This window comes from Lipotes vexillifer, unplaced genomic scaffold, assembly GCF_000442215.2.
Source record: "Lipotes vexillifer unplaced genomic scaffold, Lipotes_vexillifer_v1.1 scaffold1581, whole genome shotgun sequence".
Lineage (NCBI taxonomy): Eukaryota > Metazoa > Chordata > Mammalia > Artiodactyla > Lipotidae > Lipotes > Lipotes vexillifer.
The window spans coordinates 801,393-824,399 of record NW_006783235.1 but is presented as its reverse complement, the minus strand read 5'-3'; the positions used below and the strand labels follow the sequence as shown (position 1 = coordinate 824,399).

General features: G+C 36.6%; 1 protein-coding gene across 4 annotated transcripts in view; it reads left to right on the top strand.

Annotated features, from left to right (window-relative positions):
• GRIA4 (glutamate ionotropic receptor AMPA type subunit 4) overlaps positions 1-23,007 on the top strand; it is a 487,613-nt gene that overhangs the window by 390,788 nt on the left and 73,818 nt on the right. For all 4 annotated transcript variants that reach the window (XM_007455885.1, XM_007455887.1, XM_007455886.1 and 1 more), the window contains 3 exons: positions 6,231-6,389; positions 10,855-11,022; positions 19,589-19,693. In XM_007455885.1, coding sequence (XP_007455947.1) covers positions 6,231-6,389; positions 10,855-11,022; positions 19,589-19,693 — 432 coding nt within the window. The remainder of the gene's footprint in view (positions 1-6,230; positions 6,390-10,854; positions 11,023-19,588; positions 19,694-23,007) is intronic.

Here is a 23,007-nt window from a genome sequence, read left to right as displayed (position 1 = left end):
CTGCTGAACACTAGCAGAGGACCTCAGACACCTAAAAGGACAAGAAAAGTTCCCCACATAACTGGGTAGGCTGAAGGAGAGAAAGGGAAGGTAGAAAAGAGGAAACGGATAGGGCCCTCATCCCTGGGGGAGAGCTGAAGGAGAGGAGAGGTTACTGCACCCAGGGAGGCCCCCTTACCAGCAGCAAGATCAGCTGAAATGACAGGGAGTTCTTCAGAGGTCATTGGATGAAAGTGCAGCAACCAGTCTGTGACAGGCAGAACAGAGCAAGACTTGTACGGACAGTCTGTGCCACAGCCCTGCAATCCCCAGCCTGAGGCAGGGTCTGAGTGCTGAAGTGTCAGATTAGGAGAGAAGACCTGTGGAGAGGACTGCTGTTGGCTGCATGGAGTCAGCCCAAAGGGACAAGAGTGAGGAGTTCTGCTGCATGGGGACAGCCTGAGAGGACAGGAGTGAGGAGCTCCGCAACTGGGAATGCTCCTGGAGGAAGCATGGACTGCCATTGAAGCAAGGCACCATTGTTGAGTGGTGTGCAAGGGGTGGGGCTGCCATCATGGCCTCTCTGCTCACATGCCAGCCCCTGCCTCCATAGGCACTGAGAGGGTCTTCCACCAGAGTGAACACTAATGTCTCAGTCATTGCTGCCTTGTCTCCCTCATGCCTGAGTTAGCATGTGTGCCCCACTCTGTCACCACCTCCTGCCAACCCTGTGTCCACAGGCCCTAGAGGGGGATCCCAGCAGAGTGAGCACATAAGCCCTAGTCATTGCCACCTTATCCCTCACCCCCCTAAGCAAACATGCTTGCCCCCATCAATCACTGCCACTTGCCCCTTCCTCCTAAGCAAACAAGAGTACTTCAATCAGCTGTTTCCTTCGCCCCCTCTTGCCTGGGTGGGGAGTAGACACCTGAGGGTGGCCCACATGCAAAGGAGGGGCCAAAACCAACGCTGAGCCCCAGGGGCTATGTGACTAAGAAGAGGAGCTGAAATCTCTCCATGCAGCTGCACAAGCTGCAGATTAAATACCTGTGATCAGCTTGGTAAACCCCACATCTGTGGAATATCTGAATGGAAAACAAGTGCTCCCACAACTGAGACGTCTTGTTTTAGCAGCTGTGGACTTTGGGAGCATGTACACATGGGAGCTGGACCAAGTCAGAGTCTGAACTGCCCCCACAGTACCAACAGCAGATCCAGAGACTTACCAAGAGGGCCTCATGGGGAGGTAGGGGAGTGGGGGAAAGGACACTGATAGTGGAGACACTATCAGGGAATTTGTTTTGTTTTCTTGTTTTATTTCTTTATTTCTTTAATTTCTTTATTTCTTTATTTCTTTATATTATTTTTTATTTTTAAAGAATTTTTAGTAAATTTTTTATTTTTCTATTTTTTTTCTTTGATTTTTCTTTGATGTTGCTTTGGTTTTTTGTTTCTTTATTGTTTCTATTTTTTTCTATTTTCCTTTGTTGTCTTTTTGTGTGTCTGGTTTTTGTTTACTTTTTTGTTTCTTTGTTTGTTTGGTTTTTTTTTATTGTTTGTCTTATTTTCTGTTTGCTTGCTTTCTTTTCTTTTTTTTGCCATGTTGGGTGGCTTGTGGGGTCTTGGTTCCCCGACCAGGGGTCAAACCTGAACCCTGTGGTGGAGGTGCCAAGTCCTGACTGCTAAAATAAAATAAAATGTCATCAATTAGCAGCTAATGCAATAGTTGAATCACTGTGTCTTTTAGAAAATTGAAATTATTTTCCTGCCTCTGTCTGCCTTATCTTCTAATAGAAACAAATGTTCAACTGACATTTTACTAGCTAGAAATTGATAGACAGTGTTTTTCCAATTTCAAAAACATGGATTTGATTTCTGGTGTCTAGTTTCTTTCCAAGTGAAATGAGAATATTACTGATGAACTATCAAATTAGCTAGCATATAATAAGCACGCAATAAATATTTGTTGAATGAATTAATTAATAATATCTATTATTTACTGAATTTAAACCAGATGCTAGCTGCTTTAGCATTATCATTCTTATTTTGCATGTGGGAAACCTAAGGTTAGAAAGTTACAGAAGTGGGATTCAAAGCCTGGGTTGTTTTCTACACTTTCTCCCTGCCTCTCCTATGGATATGATAAATACCAAAATTGAAAGTGCATATTTGTGTAAGAATACACAAGACCATGGGGTTAAAAACACAAACTTAAGAGTCTTTTGGTTCTAATATGTATTTGCTTGGAGATCTTAAATAGATCTCCACTGATTCTCAGTTTCCTTATTTGTAAGATAAGGCTAATAATATCTATCTCATAAGTTTGTTATGAGAACTAAACTAGATTGATAATCTGTGAAATGTGCTTAGCACAGTGCCTGGTACCTAATAAACCCAGCAGCAATATTAACTATGAATACACACTCCTGGGTCTTTCTATAGCAACCTTCCTTAGTTGCCAATAGACTGGTCTGTTTCTTTTTAGATAGCCAGAAAGTAACGTGTATATATTGGCTGGTAAGACAGTCTCCTTTGTTATTAAAATAAAACACAGAGAAGTTTCCAAAATCATGGCTGAGACATATGCAGGAGGATAGGTAACACTAGGTCTTCCTCTTCTCCCTGAATCTTACTATACTGTAGGGTCACTGCTGCATATTTTACTTTGACCAATAAATAAATAAATAGATAGATAGGTAGGTAGGTAGATAGATAGATAGATAGATAGATAGACAAAACACTTTCCCTTAGTTTTCTCAACATGACTGAATCAAATTCACATTTTCAAAAGAAAGTTTCCTAAATACTAAGAGGGAACAGAAAAGAAAGAAAGCACAGATCCTTCAAACTCGTGTGTGTGTGTGTGTGTGTGTGTGTGTGTGTGTGTGTGTGTGTGGTTTACTTTTCTCAGAGTTAATATATTTGGTTTTATGAATTCACTTCTGTAAAACATTTTTTGCCTTCTTCCTGTAATTGTTTATTTGTTTGCAAAATTGGGTGTGTATTTTTGTAATGTACCTTAAATTCTTAATGGAAAAAAGAGGGCCTGTTCTAAAATAAACTATATGGAAGATAGATGATAGTGAGATAGATAGATAGATAGATAGATAGATAGATAGATAGATAGCTGGATAGATAGATGATAGAAAGATACAGTTAGAAAATAAATAACTTTCCAGAATTTTTTAAACTCAGATAACTACGTCTGGGCCAAGTGAGATAACACCCTTTCCTGCCACCTTCCTCACTCCACCTGGTGGCCCCCATATTTTTCCCTACCACACATGAATGGCCTATTTGCTCTCTTCTTGTCCATTGCCATTTCCCAGGACTACGAGTGTTGTAGTGACTGATGTAATTAAAGCTTTCACCCTCTCTAGTTCAAGTCGCCATCTCTGTCTGCTTTAAAACCACTTTGTAATTAAACTGAACCTCCCTAAAAAGTGTTACCCATTACAGACTCAGGGTACCATTATACCTTGATATAAGATGCATTTTCACATAAGATACATATCTGCTTATCTATATCAGAGGGCAATTATGTCCTCAACAGAAGACTTTTTGATGCTTTCATTCATCTGCTATATCCTCCTCCATGCTTCAGAAAAGGCACTCAGAAATACTTGTTAAATTGAGTTGAGCTGAACTAGAAATACTTATATCCTTTTCTCAGGTATTAGATTTTTTATTGAAATATAGTTTCTTTGTAATATGTTAGTTTCAGGTATAGAGCAAAGTGATTCAGTTATATACACACACACATATGTGTGTATATATATATGTGTGTATATTTTTTTTCAGATTTTTTTCCATTATAGATTATTACAAAATATTGAATAGAGTTCCCTGTGCTATATGGTAGGCTCTTGTTGTTTACCTATTTTATATGTAATAGTGTGTATCTGTTAATTCCAAACTCTTAATCTATCCCTCACACCCCTTCCCCTTTGGTAACCATAAGTTTGTTTTCTATGTCTGTTGAGTCTGTTTTGTAAATAAGTTCATTTGTAGCATTTTTTCAGATTCCACATATAACTGATATCATATGATATTTGTCCTTCTCCATCTGACTTACTTCACTTAGTATGATAATCTCTTGGTCTATCCATGTTGTTGCATGTATTCATTCTTTTTATTGTTCAGTAATATTCCATAGTGTATATTTACCACATCTTCTTTATCCATTCATCTGTCGATGGACACTTAGGTTGCTTCCAGTCTTGGCTACTGTAAATAGAGCTACTATGAACACTGGGGTGCAAATGCCTTCAAATTAGAGTTTTCTCTAGATATATGCCCCAGAGTAGAATTGCTGGATCATACAGTAACTCTATTTTTAGTTTTTAAGGAAACTCCATACTGTTCTCCATAGTGGCTACACCAATTTACATTCCCACCAACAGTGTAAGAGGGTTCCTTTTTCTCCACACCCTTTCCAGCATTTATTATTTGTACTTTTTGAAGATGGCCATTCTGATTTGTGTGAGGTGATACCTCATTGTGATTTTGATTTGCATTTCTCTAATAATTAACAATGTTGAGCATTTTTTCATGTGCCTTTTGGCCATCTGTATATCTTCTTTGGAAACATGTCTATTATGGTTGTTTAGGTCTTCTGCTCATTTTTTGATTGGGTTGTTTGTGGGTATTTTGCTATTAAGCTGTATGAGCTGTTTGTATATTTTGGAAATTAAGTTCTTATCAGTTGCATCATTTGCAAATATTTTCTCCCATTCTGTAGGTTGTCTTTTCATCTTATTTATGATTTCCTTTACTGTGCAAAAGCTTTTAAGTTTGATTAGGTCCAATTTGTTTATTTTTGGTTTTATTTACTTTGCCTTGGGAGACCTATGAAACATTGTTCAATTTATGTCAGAGATTGCTTTGCCTATGTTCTCTTCTAGGACTTTTATGGGATCATTTCTCATATTTAAGTCTTTAAGCCATTCTGAATTTATTTTTGTGTATGGTGTGAGGGGATATATTAACTTCATTGATTTATATGCAGCTGTCCAGCTTTTTCAAAACTACTTGCTGAAGAGACTGTCTTTTCTCCATTGTATATTCTTGCCTCCTTTGTCAAAGATTAACTGACTGTAGGTGTGTGGGTTTATTTCTGGACTCTCTATTATGTTCCATTGATCCATATGTCTGTTTTTGTGCCAAGACCATGCTGTTTTGTTTACTGTAACTTTGTAGTACTGTCTGAAATCTGTGAGGGTTATGCCTCCACCATTGTTCTTTTTCTTCAAGATTGCTTTTCAATTCTGGGTCTTTTGTGGTTCCATATAAATTTTAGGATTGTTCATTCTAGTTCTATGAAAAATGGCATGGTTAATTTGATAAGGATCACATTAAATCTGTATGTACTTTAGCTAGTATGGCCATCTTAACAATGTTAATTCTTCCAATCCAAGAGCATGGGATATCCTTCCATTTCTTTGAATCATCTTCAATTTCATTTATCATTGTTTTATAGTTCTTAGGATATAAGTCTTTCACCTCTGAGGTCAAGTTTATGCCTAGATATTTTAATTTTTTTGATGTGATTTTGAAAGTTTATTTTTTACACTTTTGCTTTCAGATATGTATTGTTAGTGTAAAGAAATGCAACAGATTTCTGTATATTAATCTTGCATCCTTCTACCTTGCTGAATCCTTTTATCAGTTCTAGTAGTTTTTATGTGGAGTTTTTAGGATTTTCTGTATATAGTATCATGTCATCTGCATATAATGACAATTTTACCTCTTCCCTACCAATTTGGATACATTTTATTTCTTTTTCTTCTCTGATTGCTGTGGCTAGGACTTCCAATACTATGTTAAATAGAAGTGGTGAGAGTGGGCATCCTTGTCTTGCTCCAGATTTTAGCAAGAAGGCTTTCAGCTTTTCACCATTGAGTATTATGTTGGCTGTGGGTTTGTCATAAATAGCTTTTATTATGTTGATATATGTATCCTCTATACCCACTTTAGTGAGAATTTTTATCATGAGTGGATGGTGAATTTTGTCAAATGCTTTCTCTGTATCTATTGAGATGATCATGTGATCTTTGTCTTTTCTTTTGTTGATGTGGTGTCATGTATTAAACTTTGAATGACAGAATTTAACAGCTAAATTGGACCTTCCATCTGTTTCTAGCCATCACTTTATTAGAAATCATATTGGTTACCAATTTATGTTACCATTGAAGAGCCAAAATGTATAATAATAAACTAAACTTAACAAACTGTCATATTGATTTTTATAGGGATTCAAGGATATTTCTCTTGAGAGGTTTATACATGGTGGAGCCAATGTTACAGGATTCCAGTTAGTAGATTTTAATACACCTATGGTAACCAAATTAATGGATCGCTGGAAGAAACTAGATCAGAGAGAATATCCAGGATCCGAGACACCTCCAAAGGTATTTGTTTGTTTTTATCTTATCTATTTTTAGAATTTTTAGTAGTTTTTAAAATTTAAGGTAGAAAGCTCATTATGCACGTTTCCTAGTAATATTTTGCCAGACACAATGTGGTATAGGGCAGAAATATTTTGTCACTATTTGTCACAGAGCCATTAATAATTTCTAAATTTCTATATTTAAGAGAGGAGTTGTTAGACATTAGCTCAAGTAGTTTACTATATTATATTATATATTATATTATATATATTATATTATGTTGTTATATTTTATGATTACTTTGTGTATGAATTTCCATGAAGAAATTGTATGCTTTTTAAAAAATTTTTGTTAACTAAATATTTCAAATGTGAACAACCACTGGTAGCTATTCCACCCAGATAAAAATATATTGGCAAAGTGATTTACAATGAGTAGGGAAATTGGGAAATTGGTAGAAATGTAAAATGTATAAGCTTCTGCAAAATTTCTCTTTCAAGTTAACAGTAAAATGTCAGATTTTTTAATTTTATGTGACAGACATTGCAGAAGTATGTTATTGGTATCTACAAAGGAAGCTGGTAAATTTCTGATCATAAGCACATTTTTTTCTCTCCTGAAGAGATAGATGACTCCCTTAGATATCATGTAAATAATGGCATAATGTTTCTTAAACACCAACTCCTACATGGTTTTGAATTCCTACATAAAAAGGAATCATCATTTCAACAACTTTTACTAATCTTTCACTGTGTATTCTAGTAAAACTTTTCAAATATAATTTGGAAATTCTAGCCTAGAAAACTATGATCTAGGGGTAGAGCAAGTCGTTTCTCCCATTTCCTAATTATAAAACTTTCTCTAGTATCCATGTCAATTTCTTCTCTGTAATATAGGAATTTGGCTAGTCATAACATTTTCACTACCCTATAGAAGCATGGAATTTCAAAAGAAAGCATTTATTGAGTATCCACTATGCTCAAGCACTGTAGTCCAACCCTCTGATTTTACAGATTAATAAATACAAGATATTAAATGGTATGTTAACTGGCTGTCCCTGAGTCAAGGACCAGGTTTGTGGAATGCCCAGGACCAAGTCATGGGTTCCCTGAGTCTTAGACAAGTGCATTGTCCACTATATTACACCACTTCTCATGCTTAGATAATACACATGAAAGCATATTAAAAAGCCAAAAAATTTTCAAGATGTAAACCACCTTCAGGATTAAAAGAAACTTGAGAAGACTTTTAGTCGTTTTGCCTTCAAGCTGGTTCAGAGAAAAATCATCCCAAAAGTTCAATTATATCAAGTATTAATACACAAGGAGAAAAGTGTAAAGCTTCCTTCTAAACTCATTGGGACAGTTTGCTTTACAGCATATTCCCCTCATTCTGTCATCAATGTATGTAGAGACTCCCTTGCCCTTCTCTTCTCTATTTGTATTTCTTCCTTCCTCACATCTTTTTCTCAGCCATTTTTTATCTCAGCATTTTTTCTGTAAACCATCTCTTCAAGTTCTTGTTACCCTTACAGTTTTAGTATGTAGAATGGGCTTCAAACTTCTTGGCAGTGTTTTGCAGCACCTTGTGACTTTTTTCATTTCAGTTATAATATGTATAATATGTGTCCACTGTGGTCCTCCTGTCTGGACACACTGGTATCGTTTGTCCTTCCCTATCTTGCCTTTAGCCTATCACAATGTTTACTATTTGATCATCTCCAGCCAGACTTATCTATGTCAAAGCTTTGGGCACTATGTTTTATATATAAATACATAAAATTTTCTCATCTTTCACAGTTTTCTTAGCATAATAGTAGGCACCCAGTGGCCATTTAATAAATAGATATAGCCAGTTCTTATTTTTCATGGTAGTTCCATTCTATAAAGTTGCCATGAACACTGAATGAGTGAATACTGAACACTTACTCCTAGGGGAAATTACAAGGTTAGGTCACTACATTTTTGTCAACCAATCAACACATAACACTTTGTTTTATCTGTGTTTCTGTTTAAAGATATCTTATTTAAAACATTGTCAATAAATTAACATTGAATTTATGGCCAATAGCAGTATAACTCAAGCCTGAACAAAGCTTATCTAACATGTATTTTTTTCCATAAGACACATCACAGCTTTCTTGTACTCAGGAGCACTAGACAGCCATCTTTTGGGCCATCTTTGTAGTCTTCACCATTCCTAGCCAGTAGCTAGCTCTCAGATATGCTATGAAATTCAATCCTCACAAGTACCACAGAAGATAGTCATTATTTTGTTGGATTTTGTTCTGCTTCATAGCTGAAAAATGTATAACATATTCCCATAAAACTATGAGTAGCAGAATTAGAATTCACCTAGTTCTCAAAACCTAAATTCTTACCACTGTGCTGTGATTCTGCCAAACTCTATCTTTTTATATACAAATGTTGATAAACAGAATTCATCCCACCATTCTAATCATTGGTTAAAGCAGTGAATAGCTCTAGGTCAAGACTTAGTTTTACTCTCCTCCAAAATGAAGAGTATGTTTAATAAGAATTTCTATATACCATCTAGAAATGCGTGCCCATAAATATGATTTCTTGGACTTCAGAACAATAAGACACATGGAAAAGAATGAAATCCTTTAAAATGGTAAAACCAGTTTAAACTACTGCTTCTTTCCATCTATCAGCTCTATGACCCTTCAAAAGCTTTTGCCACTCTGGCTGAATGTCTGCTTTTCTCTGCTCCACTCTATATGATATCTGTTCTCTTTTCTAGTTCACTTGTTTCATAAAAATGAATGGGCTTTTTAAAACACAGCAAGTGCTTTTGCTTTTTTGGAGTCATATCTCTCAGCTTCTTTCTTCCTATTAGAAAAGCAACAAAAGTTTTCTTTTCTTCTCCTTGATCCTAAAATGCTAGCATTGCATATTTTCTCTTGCCCTTTATATCTTTGATAAGTTCTACTTTATTTCTCGTTTTTATTTTCTTGCCATCCAGAAAGATGATTTGATGGCTTTCTCTACTCAAAAGTATGTTGCTCCAGGCAGTGGAGGAGGTATGTCCATTTTTGGTTGAGTACCTTGGTTAAGTACCTTAATTTCCTTCGACCATCCCATTCCAAATATGAGGGTGTATGCTTATCATTAAGCCTATTTTGTCATGTCCTTGAAGAATACATAGCAAGGCTTATAATTTATAAGTCACACATAAATCTTTCTGATGAAGCTTTAATTAGATTCTCTGCCATTGAAAGGTTCTTTGTTAGAATTTATATTCTTTATCTTATGCATGTTTTAGTCCTTCTCTTCCCAGGATCCCTGACTGCTATGCTTAGCAGGTATATTGCCTAAGTTTACTTTCTATGATTTAAATTTCAAACGATTTTTATTAATTTATAAACAGCAAATCAGGATCATTTTCCACATTCCATAGCACAAAAGTACCTCTCATATAGACTTAGAATGTGTTAATCATATAGAATTGACCATATGGAATTCCTGAAAGAGATAATGTATTTTTTTGTTATGATTAGGAGTTGATGCTCTGCCACACTTCAAGAAAATTGTTCCATATGTTTCATATGTTTAGGAATTTTCTAATCGAACTTTACAACTGTTCCTTGTTCTTTTTATTTTCAACTTAAACAAATCACATTTTCTTCTCAGATTTTCCTCATTTCATCTCCTAACCTTAATAATATTTTCCTGAGAGTTTTGTCTTTTCTCAAAGAGAGGCATGGGACAATCATCAGAAAGCAGATGATCTATACTTCATTTCTCCACTTTATCCTAAGTTACGATAGAAACTTAGAGAAATGACTTAACCTTCCTGAGCACACTCAACAGGCATGGACATAACAATACTTGTGCTTATTTAGCCATATGTATACACACTTTTTAAATAAATAAATGTTATTTCTGTCATTCTATATCTGAGTAACAGTAAACATTCCCACTCATTCTTCTGAGAAACTGGACAGAGTTATAAACTCCAGGTCAATAAACATATATTAAATCTCAGGGACTCCTGATGGGCATTTGGAGGGGGAGAGAGTGAGACATTCCAGCCCTCCTGGGGTTCAAACACAGCAAGAGATTATGGCATTTAGCCTTTTTTTTTTATACTTTAGCTGTTTCACTTGGACACAACAAAAAAGACCTTGCTTCTCCCAACTGATAGAGGTCCCAAGACCTCTAGGACACACCTAGAGACCTTGCTTCTCCCAACTGATGGAAAATTGTGCATTAGAATTTCTATTTTTTCAGAGTGTGTTTTCTCCTTTTAAAACCACAGTGTTAAGAATTGATATACAGTCTTTGTAATAAAGCAATAATAGAAATTTCTGAAGCTAGAGGCAATTAATTATCAGTAATTTAACTGCCCTTCTGGCAGCATGGTAATTTATGTCATAAACACACAGAGTCCCCAGACTAGTCCCCAATTCTGGTGATTGATACAAATTTAACATTTACCATTACAATTACTTCCATTTTGTTAGTATACATCTGCTCTGACTTATGATGGAGTCCTTGTGATGGCTGAAACATTCCGAAGTCTTAGGAGACAGAAAATTGATATTTCCAGGAGAGGAAATGCTGGGGATTGTCTGGCAAATCCTGCTGCTCCATGGGGCCAGGGGATTGACATGGAGAGGACACTCAAACAGGTAACTCACAATTTTATTTACATTCAGTTTATTTCACAGTCATTTTTTAATGGTGTATTCAAGAAAACAGAATAATCTATCTGTGAATAAATATATATTACAATTGTCATTTTATTATATTGAACCATTTTCATTTCTGAGACATTTCTAAATAGGATACTGGATAGAATACTGATGTTTATATGATATGTAGATGCTTAGCCAGGATAAGTTGGTTATGCCACAGTAATAAACAACCCCAAGTCTCAGTGGCTTAAAACATCAAGAGTATTTCTCACTCACAAACACCAGATTAGTAGGGGCACTTTGTTTATTATAATCACTCGGGGATCCAAGCTGACATAGCAGCTACCATCTTGAATGCTACAAAGGGCAAAGAGTTGTGGGCAGTTTTCTAATTGGCAATTAAATGCTCTGGCACTCATCACATCTGTTTACAACTCATTTGTCAGAAAGAGTCACATAGACCTAGCTAACCAAAAAGGGTGCAAGAAGTACAAGCCTACCTTGGGCCAAGAATGAGGAAGAACCTCAAACATTGGCAAACACTATTAATCTACTAATCTACTGACTACCTCAGTAGATCTTTATTTACTTTTTTAAACATTTTTATTGGGGTATAATTGCTTTCCAATAGTGTGATAGTTTCTGCTTTATAACAAAGTGAATCAGCTATACATAGACATATATCCCCATATCTCCTCCCTCTTGCATCTCCCTCCCATCCTCCCTATCCCACCACTCTAGGTGGTCACAAAACACCGAGCTGATCCCCCTGTGCTATGCAGCTGTTTCCCACTAGCTATGTATTTTACATTTGGTAGTGTATATATGTCCATGCCACTCTCTCACTTTGTCCCAGCTTACCCTTCCCCTCCCTGTGTCCTCAAGTCCATTCTCTATGTCTGCATCTTTATACCTGTCCTACCCTTAGGTTCTTCAGAACCATTTGTTTTTTATATTCCATATATATGTGTTAGCATATGGTATTTGTTATTCTCTTTCTGACTTGCTTCACTCTGTATGACAGAATCTAGGTCCATCTACTTCACTACAAATAACTCAAATTCATTTCTTTTAATGGTTGAGTAATATTCCATTGTATATATGTGCCACATCTTCTTTATCCATTCATCTGTCGATGGACACTTAGGTTGCTTCCATGTCCTGGCTATTGTAAATAGTGCTACAATAAACATTGTGGTACATCACTCTTTTTGAATTATGGTTTTCTCAGGGTATATGCCCAGTAGTGGGATTGCTGGGTAGTATGGTAGTTCTATTTTTAGTTTTTTGAGGAAATTCCATACTGTTCTCCATAGTGGCTGTGTCAATTTACAGTCCCACCAACAGTGCAGGAGGGTTCCCTTTTCATCACACCTTCTTCACCATTTATTGTTTGTAGGTTTTTTGATGATGGCCATTCTGACCGGTGTGACGTGATACCTCATTGTAGTTTTGATTTGCATTTCTCTAATGATTAGTGATGTTGAGCATCCTTTCATATGTTTGTTGCCAATCTGTATATCTTCTTTGAAGAAATGTCTATTTAGGTCTTCTGACCATTTTTGGATTGAGTTCTTTGTTTTTTTCATATTGAGCTGCATGAACTGCTTGTAAATATTGGAGATTAATCCTTTGTCAGTTGTTTCATTTGCAAATATTTTCTCCCATTCTGAGGGTTGTCTTTTCATCTTGTTTGTGGTTTCCTTTGCTGTGCAAAAGGTTTTAAGTTTCATTAGGCCCCATTTGTTTATTTTTATTTCCCTTTCTCTAGGAGGTGGGTCAAAACGGATCTTTCTGTGATTTATGTCATAGAGTGTTCTGCCTATGTTTTCCTCTAAGAGTTTTATACTGTTTGGCCTTACATTTAGGTCTTTAATCCATTTTTAGTTTATTTTTATGTATGATGTTAAGAAGTGTTCTAATTTCATTGTTTTACATGTAGCTGTCCAGTTTTCCCAGAAGCACTGATTGAAGAGACTGTCTTTTCTCCATTATATCTTCTTGCCTCCTTTATCGAAGATAAGGTGACCATATGTGTGTGGGTTTACCTCTGGGCTTTCTATCCTGTGCCACTGATCTACATTTCTGTTTCTGTGCCATTGCCATACTGTCTTGATTACTGTAACTTTGTAGTATAGTCTGAAGACCAGGCGCATGATTCTTCTAGCTCTGTTCTTCTTTCTCAAGATTGCTTTGGCTATTCAGGGTCTTTTGTATTTCCATACAAATTGTGAAATTTTATGTTCTAGTTCTGTGACAAATGTCACTGGTACTTTGATAGGGATTGCATTGAATCTGTAGATTGCTTTGGGTAGTATAGTCACTTTCACAATGTTGATTCTTCCAGTCCAATAACAAGGTCTATCTCTCAATCTGTTTGCGTCATTTTAAATTTCCTTCATCAGTGTCACATAGTTTTCTGCATACAGGTCCTTTGTCTCCCTAGGTAGGTTTATTCTTAGGTATTTTATTATTTTTGTTGCAGTGGTAAATGGTAGTATTTCCTTAATCTCTCTTTCAGACTTTTCATCATTAGTGTATAGGAATACAAGAGATTTCTGTGCGTTAATTGTTATTAATCAATTATTATTACTAGTAGTTTTCTGGTAGCATCTTTAGGATTCTCTATGTATAGTATCATGTTATCTGCAAACTGTGACAGCTTTATTTCTTCTTTCCCATTTGGATTCCTTTTATTTCTTTATCTTCTCTGATTTCTGTGGCTAAAACTTCCAAAACTGTGTTGAATAATAGTGGTGAGAGTGGGCAACCTTGTCTTGTTCCTGATCTTAGAGGAAATGGTTTCACTTTTTCACCATGAAAACGATGTTGTCTGTGGGTTTGTCACATATGGCCTCTATTATGTTGAGGTAAGTTCCCTCTGTGCCTACTTCCTGGAGAGTTCTTATCATAAATGTGTGTTGAATTTTGTCAAAAGCTTTTTCTGCATCTATTGAGATGATAATAGTGTTTTTCTACTTCAATTTGTTAATATGGTATATCACATTGATTTATTTGTATATATTGAAGAATCCTTGCATTCCTAGATAAACCCCACTTGATCATGGTGTATGATCCTTTTCATGTGCTGTTGGATTCTGTTTGCTAGTATTTTGTTGAGGATTTTTGCATCTATGTTCATCAGTGATATTGACCTGTAGTTTTCTTTCTTTGTGACATCTTTTTCTGGTTTTGGTATCAGGGCGATGGTGGCCTCATAGAATTAATTTGGGAGTGTTCCTCCCTCTGTTATATTTTGCAAGAGTTTGAGAAGGATAGGTGTTGGCTCTTCTCTAAATGTTTGATAGAATTTGCCTGTGAAGCCATCTGATCCTGGGCTTTTGTTTGTTGAAAGATTTTTAATCACAGTCTCAATTTCAGTGCTTGTGATAGGTCTGTTTATATTTTCTATTTCTTCCCAGTTCAATCTCAGAAGGTTGTACTTTTGTAAGATTTGTTCATTTCTTCCAAGTTGTCCATTTTATTGGCATATAGTTTCTTGTAGTAATATCTCATGATCCTTTGTTTTCCTGTAGTGTCAGTTGTTACTTCTCCCTTTTCATTTCTAATTCTATGGATTTGAGTCTTCTCCCTTTTTTTCTTGATGAGTCTGGCTAATGGTTTATCAATTTTGTTTATCTTCTCAAAGAACCAGCTTCTAGTTTTATTGATCTTTGCTATCATTTCCTTCATTTCGTTTCCATTTATTTCTGATCTGTTCTTTATGATTTCTTTCCTTCTGCTAACTTTGTGGTTTGTTTTGTTCTTTTTTCTCTAATTGCTTTAGGTGTAAGTTTAGGTTGGTTATTTGAGATATTTCTTGTTTCTTGAGGTAGGATTATATTGGTGTAAACTTCCCTCTTAGAACTGCTTTTGCTGCATCCCATAGGTTTTGGGTCATCGTGTTTTCACTGTCATTTGTTTCTAGGTAATTTTTGATTCCCTCTTTGTTTTCTTCAGTTATCACTTGGTTATTTAGTAGTGTATTGTTTAACCTCCATGTATTTTTATTTTTTACAGATTTTTTCCTGTAATTGATATCTAGTCTCATAGTGTTGTTTCGGGAAAGATACTTGGTATGATTTCAGTTTTCCTAAATTTACCAAGGCTTGATTTGTGACTTAAGATATGATCTACCCTGGAGAATGTTCCATGACCAGTTGAAGAGAAAATGTAATCTACTGTTTTCAGATGGAATGACCTATAAATATCAATTAAATCTAACTGGTCTATTTTGTCACCTAAAGCTTGTATTTCCTTATTAATTTTCTGTGTGGGTGATCTGTCCATTGGTGTAAGTGAGGTGTTAAAGTCCCCTACTATAATTGTGTTACTGTCGATTTTCTGTTTTATAGCTGTTAAGATTTGCCTTATGTATTGAGGTACTCCTGTGGTGGGTGCATATATATTTATAATTGTTATATCTTCTTGGATTAATCCCTTGCTCATTTTGTAGTGTCCTTCCTTGTCTCTTGTAACATTCTTTATTTTGAAGTCTATTTTATCTGATATGAGTATTGCTACTCCAGCTTTCTTTTGATTTCCATTTGCATGGAATATCTTTTTCCATCTCCTCACTTTCAGTCTGTATGTGTCCGTAGGTCTGAAGTGGGTCTCTTGTAGACAGCATATATATGGGTCTTGTTTTTGTATCCATTCAGCCAGCCTATGTCTTTTGGTTGGAGCTTTTAATCCATTTACATTTAAGGTAGTTATCCATATATATGTTCCTATTACCATTTTCTCAATTGTTTTGAGTTTGTTATTGTAGATCTTTTCCTTCTTTTGTGTTTCCTGCCTAGAGAAGTTCCTTTAGCATTTGTTGTAGAGCTGGTTTGGTGGTGCTAAATTCTCTTAGCTTTTGCTGGTCTGTAAATGTTTTAATTTCTCCATGAAATCTGAATGAGATCCTTGCTAGATAGAGTGATCTTGGTTGTAGGTTTTTCCCTTTCATCACTTTAAATATGTCTTGCCACTCCCTCTGGCTTGAAGAGTTTCTGCTGAAAGATCAGCTGTTACCTTTATGGGGATTCCCTTGTATGTTATTTGTCATTTTTCACTTGCTGCTGGTAATATTTTTTCTTTGTATTTAATTTTTTATAGTTTGATTAATATGTGTCTTGGCTTTTTCTCCTTGGATTTATCCTGTATGGGACTCTCTCTGTTTCCTGGACTTGATTGACTATTTCCTTTCCCATATTAGGGATGTTTTCAACTATAATCTCTTCAACTATTTTCTCAGTCCTTTTCTTTTTCTATTCTTCTTCTGGGACCCCTATAATTCAAAGGTTGGTGCATTAAATATTGTCTCAGAGGTCTCTGAGACAATTGTTGTCCTCAATTCTTTTCATTCTTTTTTCTTTATTCTGCTCTGCAATAGTTATTTCCACTATTTTATCTTCCAGGTCACTTATCAGTTCTTCAGCCTCAATTATTCTGCTATTGGTTGCTTCTAGAGAATTTTTAATTTCATTTATTGTTTTGTTCATCATTGTTTGTTTGCTTTTTAGTTCTTCTAGGTCCTTGTTAAATTTTTTTCTTTATTTTCTCCATTCCTTTTCCAAGATATTGGATCATCTTTTCTACAATTACTCTGAATTCTTTTTCAGGTAGACTGACTATTTCATCTTCATTTGTTTACTCTGGTGAGTATTTACCCTGCTCCTTCATCTGCTGTGTATTCCTCTGTCTTCCCATTTTGCTTAACTTACTCTGATGGGTTCTCCTTTTCACAGGCTGCAGGTTCATAGTTCCCATAGTTTTTGGTGTCCTTTCCCAGTGGGTAAGGTTGGTTCAGTGGGTTGTGTAGGCTTCCTGGTAGAGTGGACTACTGCCTGTGTTCTGGTAGATGAGGCTGGATCTTGTCTTTCAGGTGGGTAAGTCTGCTTCCGGTTGTTTGTTGTAGAGTGTCTGTGACCTTATTATGATTTTAGGCAGCCTCTGTGCTAATATGTGGTGTAGTGTTCCTGTCTTGCTACTTGTTTGGCATAGGGTGTCCAGCACTGTAGCTTGCTGGTCGTTGATTGGAGCTGTGTCTTAGCATTCAGATGGAGATCTTTGGGAGAGCTTTTGCTGTTTGATATTACATGGAGCTGGGAGGTCTCTGGTGGGCCAATGTCCTGAATTCAGCTCTCCCATCTCAGAGCCACAGGCCTGACACCCAGCCAGAGCACAAAGATCCTGTCAGCTATATGGCTCAGAAGAAAAGGGAGAAAAAAAGAAAGAAGGAAAAATATAAAATAATGTTATTAAAATTTTTAAAAATTATTAAAAATTAAAAAGTAATAATAAAAAAAGAAAGAAAGAAGAGAGCAACCAAACCAAAAAACAAATCCACTAATTATAACAAATGCTAAAAACTGTGCAAAAGAAAAAAAAGGGACAGACAGAACCCGAGGACAAATGGTAAAAGCAAAGCTCTAAAGACAAAATCACACGCAGAACCATACTCATACACACTCACAAAAAGAGAAAAAGGAAATATATGTATATATATATATATATATATATATATATATATAAGAGGACGAGAGCAACCATTAAAAAATAAGAGGAAGAGAGCAACCAAATCAATAAACAAATCTACCAATGATAATAAACTCTAAATACTAAACTAAGATAAACATAAGACCAGAAACAAATTAGATGCAGAAAGCAAACCCCAAGTCTGCAGTTGCTCCCAAAGTCCACTACCTCAATTTTGGGAATATTTGTTGTCTATTCAGTTATTCCAGAGATGCAGGGTACATCAAGTTGATTATGGAGATATAATCCCCTGCCCCTGAGGTTGTTGGGTGAAATTTCCTTTTCTCTTCTTTGTTTGCACAGTTCCTGGGGTTCAGCTTTGTATTTGGCCTTGCCTCTGCGTGTAGGTCACCAGATGGCATCTGTTCTTTGCTCAGACAGGATGGGGTTAAAGAAGCAGCTGACTGGGGGCTCTGGCTCACTCAGGCCGGTGGAAGGAAGGGTACAGAATGCGGGGCCAGCCTGCAGCGGCAGAGGTCAGCATGACATTGCAACAGCCTGAGGTGTGCCATGTGTTCTCCTGGGGAAGTTGTCCCTGGATCACGGGACCCAGGCAGTGGTGAGCTGAATAGGCTCCAGGAGGAGAGGTGTGGATAGTGACCTGTGCTTGCACACAGGCTTCTTGTTGGCTGCTGCAGCAGCCTTAGCATTTCATGCCCATCTCTGGTGTCTGCTCTGATAGCTGTGGCTCGCGCCCATCTCTGGAGCTTGTTTAGGCAGTGCTCTGAATATCCTCTCCTTGCGCACCCCAAAACAATGTTCTCTTGCCTCTTAGGCAGTTCCAGACATTTTCCCAGACTCCCTCTCGGCTAGCTGTGGTGCACTAGCCCCCTTCAGGCTGTGTTCACGCAACCAACCCCAGTCCTCTCCCCGGGATCTGGCCTCCGAAGCCAGATCCTCAGCTCCCAGACCCCACCCGCCCTGGTAGGTGAGCAGACAGGCCTCTCAGGGTGGTGAGTGCTGGTCAGCACTGATCCTCTGTGTGGGAATCTCTCTGTTTTTCCCTCTGCACCCCTGTTGCTGTGCTCTCCTCTGTGGCTCCGAAGCTTCCACCCCACCACCCCCCATCTCCAACAGTGAAGGGGTTTCCTGGTGTGTGGAAAGTTTTCCTCCTTCACGGCTCCCTCCCAGAGGTGCAGGTCCTGTCCCTATTCTTTTGTCTCTGTTTTTTCCTTTTTCTTTTGTCCTACCCAGTTACATGGGGGAGTTTCTTGCCTTTGGGAAGTCTGAGGTCTTCTGCCAGCTTTCAGTAGGTATTCTGTAGGAGTTATTCCACATGTAGATGTATTTCTAATGTATTTGTGGGGAGAAAGTTGATCTCCATGTCTTACTCCTCCGCTATCTTGAAGGTCTCTTCTCAGTAGATTTTTAAATTGCCTGTAACCTTGGATTAAGTGTTTGTTTATTTTAGTCGTTTATAGTTAATACTAACACCATTTTTCAAGTGATTAATGTGATCTGTCTGTATTTTTAGTATTACATATTAAATGTTCTGAAATGCCGTGGATTCAGAACGTAAGTTAAGTATAAATGATTTAAAAGGAAATTTGGAATAAAGTACACTTGAATATTTTCAAAAATATGTTTATTTTTCTGGATTTCTTATATCTTAATTTTAATATTAGCGAGGAGAAATATGATCCGATGTGGTTATCAAGGCTATTTAATCTGTTATGTGTATATGCAGATAAAACAGAAAAGTAACTATAAAACAAACCATATTTCCATTCCTATAAACAATATTTCAATATTGAGGGAGTATTCTGTTAGTTACAATGGGAACTTCATAATAAAAAATAAATAAATAAAACATGTTCATCTCCCAAACACATAACAGAATTGCTTATATATTACTTTGATATTCTTCTTTCAGATTCTATCCCAGTAGCTCAAATATCCCATGGTTTTTTAGTGAGTTGCTTATAATTTATAGTTCCATACCCATGTGTAGTCATAAGCCTAGCAGATGAAGTCAAGATTTCTGTAATTAAAATGGCAAGTGATTACATGTGTGGATTTTCTTTTTCATTCATAGGTTCAAATTCAAGGGCTGACAGGAAATGTTCAGTTTGACCACTATGGACGTAGGGTCAATTACACAATGGATGTGTTTGAGCTAAAGAGCACAGGCCCTAGAAAGGTGAGCCACACTTCAACTGTTTTCTTAGTTTTCATTTGACATTTTTAAAGCCTTATAGGTGAAAGGTAGCTGGCTAGTCTACATTTTTTAAAAATTGTGAATATGGTTGACCGTTGAACAAAGTGGGAGCTAGGGGCTCTGACCCTCCACACAGTCAAAAATCCAGGTCTAAATTTTAGTGGGTCCTCCATATATGTGGTTCCTCCATAGCTGCAGTTCCGCATCCGAGAATTCAACCAACCACAGATTGTATAGTACTGTAGTATTTACTATGAAAAGAATCCGTGTAAAAGTGGACCTGAGCAGTTCAAACCTGTGTTGATTAAGGGTCAACTACACTTACAGATAATACTTTCTTGATAATTCATGCTGAAATAAATTCTTGTGTCTTATGACTGATATTTAGTGGTGTACCAAAGCTGAAATGAACTAATTTACATGTTGTTTACATCCTTTATCCAAAATAGAAGCAATATTTTTAAAGGCTTAGCAAAAAAATCCCACAGAACCCATAATGTACTCTTCAGGAAAGCACACAATGTAGGTAAGAGACTTACTCACTTCCATGTAGTCATTTATGAAACTATTAGAGAGACAACAAAGAAGACTACTTCTAAAGGGCATATTTAGAACATGCTAAATGTTCCTGAAATAAGCAAATAAACATTCAAATGAGCAAAGAAAAGAGGAGATGGAAGATAATATTGTTAAGATTATTGTTAAGTTGAAGAAGGAGAGAAACACCTAAGAACATCAACTGAGGAGCCAGGGAGGTTGTTTAGGAGGCTGATGATGAAAGACTTTTGGATTTCAGAAGGTAATTCTGCAAGTCTTCTTATGATGTGACTAAGCATAGTTTTCCCAATGTCCAAAAAGTACTTTATATAATGGAACAATATAATTCCACCACAGCAATTAGCTATAAACATTTTATACTTAACACATATAATTTTTTAGCATTCTTTTCTCTAGCATTAGCTAGGATGCTCAAGGAAAGACATGCTCAACTTACCTTATCTAAAAATTATTTGTTTCAACACTTGGCTGTTTAAAAAATCTTTCCCAAATATACTTTCCTTTGTTAGTATAATAATGATAGTTACAACTTATGAAATGCCTGCTATGTCCCAACCACTGGACTTGGTGTAATATAATCCTCACAATAAGCCTGTAACAGAATACAATTGTCTCCATTTTTCTAGTGAGAAAGTTACAGTGCAATAGGCTATGGTCACTTGTCTAAGGCCTACAAGTGAGAAAACAAAGATTTTTAATTCAGATATGTCTGACTCCAGAACCTTTCTACCCAGTACCCTGCCTGAGTAGACTCTGCTCTAAAGGAGTTTATTTTCTAGTAGCATAGAATATAGTAAGTTCCATACGACAGTTAAAGAGAAAGCATGTGGAAAGTCTAAAGAGGAAGAGATCACTTCCAGCTGGAGGAAAACAAATCAAAGAAGGCTGCATGGGGGAGATTTAAAGTTAGTCATGAAGTTAGTTTGGATAGGTAGAAATGGTATAGGCAAGAACCTGAGGATAGGCTGGAGGCAGGATAATTAAAGTCATACATGGAATATGGCAAAGACTTTCCAAGCTGTGTTTTGCTCCAGTCTGTCATAGCATGTGCTTCTGCATATGTGTGAGGAGAGATTTGGAGCTGCCATGCAAACCATCTCTAGATTTTCAGCCTTTTAGTGGCATCTCCTTTAGTGCAGGCTGCCAGCTAATATAGGGTAAGAAGGAGCCTATCTGATCCAGATAAGGTAAGGGCAAGAGATGGAATGACAGCTTGAAAGCCAAGCTGTATGATGGGCTCTTTTAAGGGTACTACCCGAAGAAAGGGACTGACATGCTCCCAAGAAGAAAGTTAGGAGGTTCCATGTAAACACCAATTTTACCCACTCTATCAGCACACAGCCAGCAACAAGAAATAAAGAAGCCCATTTTAAGCAAAGTCCCTCTGCTAGCTGTGGAGCAGACAGAATATTCCATAAGTCCTTAAAATCATTGGCTAACTGGTGACCAGCCTGCCACAAATCAGACTCTGCAAAATTAGCCATTTAAGTAGAACCTTTCTAAAATGCAAAAGACAATTCCATATTTCACAAAACAGTAAGTACAAAAAGTAAAATGATCTCTTTATAAAAGAAAGAATAATAGAAAAGGAAGCTGATGGTAACTAGTGGTAAGATCAAGTGGGTTACTTATGGCACTGAATCTTTTCAGGGCCTATTGAAACATGATGGTAAAAAAAAATTAAGGTTTTTAGAGGAGAAAGTTAAAGAATAAGTTGGAAAAGTGAGGAACAGTACATCTTCACACTCAGCTGACATTTGTCTAAGACTCTTAAAAGAAATATGAAGTGTGAAATGGTGTAGACTCATCCATCTTTGTTTTTCTTGGGCACTCTGTCAGTAATATTAAAATGAACTACCATGAGAAACACTCTGCTGGTGAGACTTGGCAATACGTCTGAAAAGCGAGCAACCATTCTTTTAAATTGAACACTTGCCAGTAAGAGAGGTATCTTTGAAAATAGATCAGAGTTAACCCATCAGTTTGTCTGACTTCCATAACAGGGAAAGTGAGTGAGAGTCTCATTAAGCAGAAGCCACAAAGCTCTTTCTGAAGTCTCAGCTCCTAAGTATGGTGGAATCTTCTTGCCATTCCAGTGATCTCTCAAGAATGCTCTAAAACCAGGCCTGCATGGTTTCAGGAATTCTTAATCATAAAAATTGTATTTATTGAGAGCAGGTTATACACCAGACACAGTAAAGGGAAACTAATGTGCATTTTAATATTTAATCCTTACAGCAACCTGAAAGTAAGATGTATTTTTCTCATCTTATAGAAGAGAAAAGTAAGGCTCAGAGAAACTAAGTAACCTGCTCAGGGCTGTTAAACTAGAAAGAGATGGAGCTGGGGTAGAGACTAAGGCTCACCTAGCTTCAAAGCTACTCTCTTAACTGTTACAAAATATTATCAGTCCCAGGGTCCATAACTTTTCCCTTGAGGATTGGTATGAGAATTAAGCCATATCTTTCAGGACAGGTCTGGTAAAATCATCTCTCCCAGGAACCAACTTTGAGTAGAACAGAGGCTTCTCATAGCCCCTCAATCTCTACATAATCCCTACATTGCAGGCAAAGTCCACCATAAATATGGAGATATTTACTCATATATTATATTATGGTTATATTTGTGCACAATTCACCTTTAGGAATCCAAAGAAGACAAATACTTCTCTGACATTTCCTGCCAGTTAGCAATTAAAATGCTTCCATGTTTTTGCTTTAACATTACAAAATTATTTT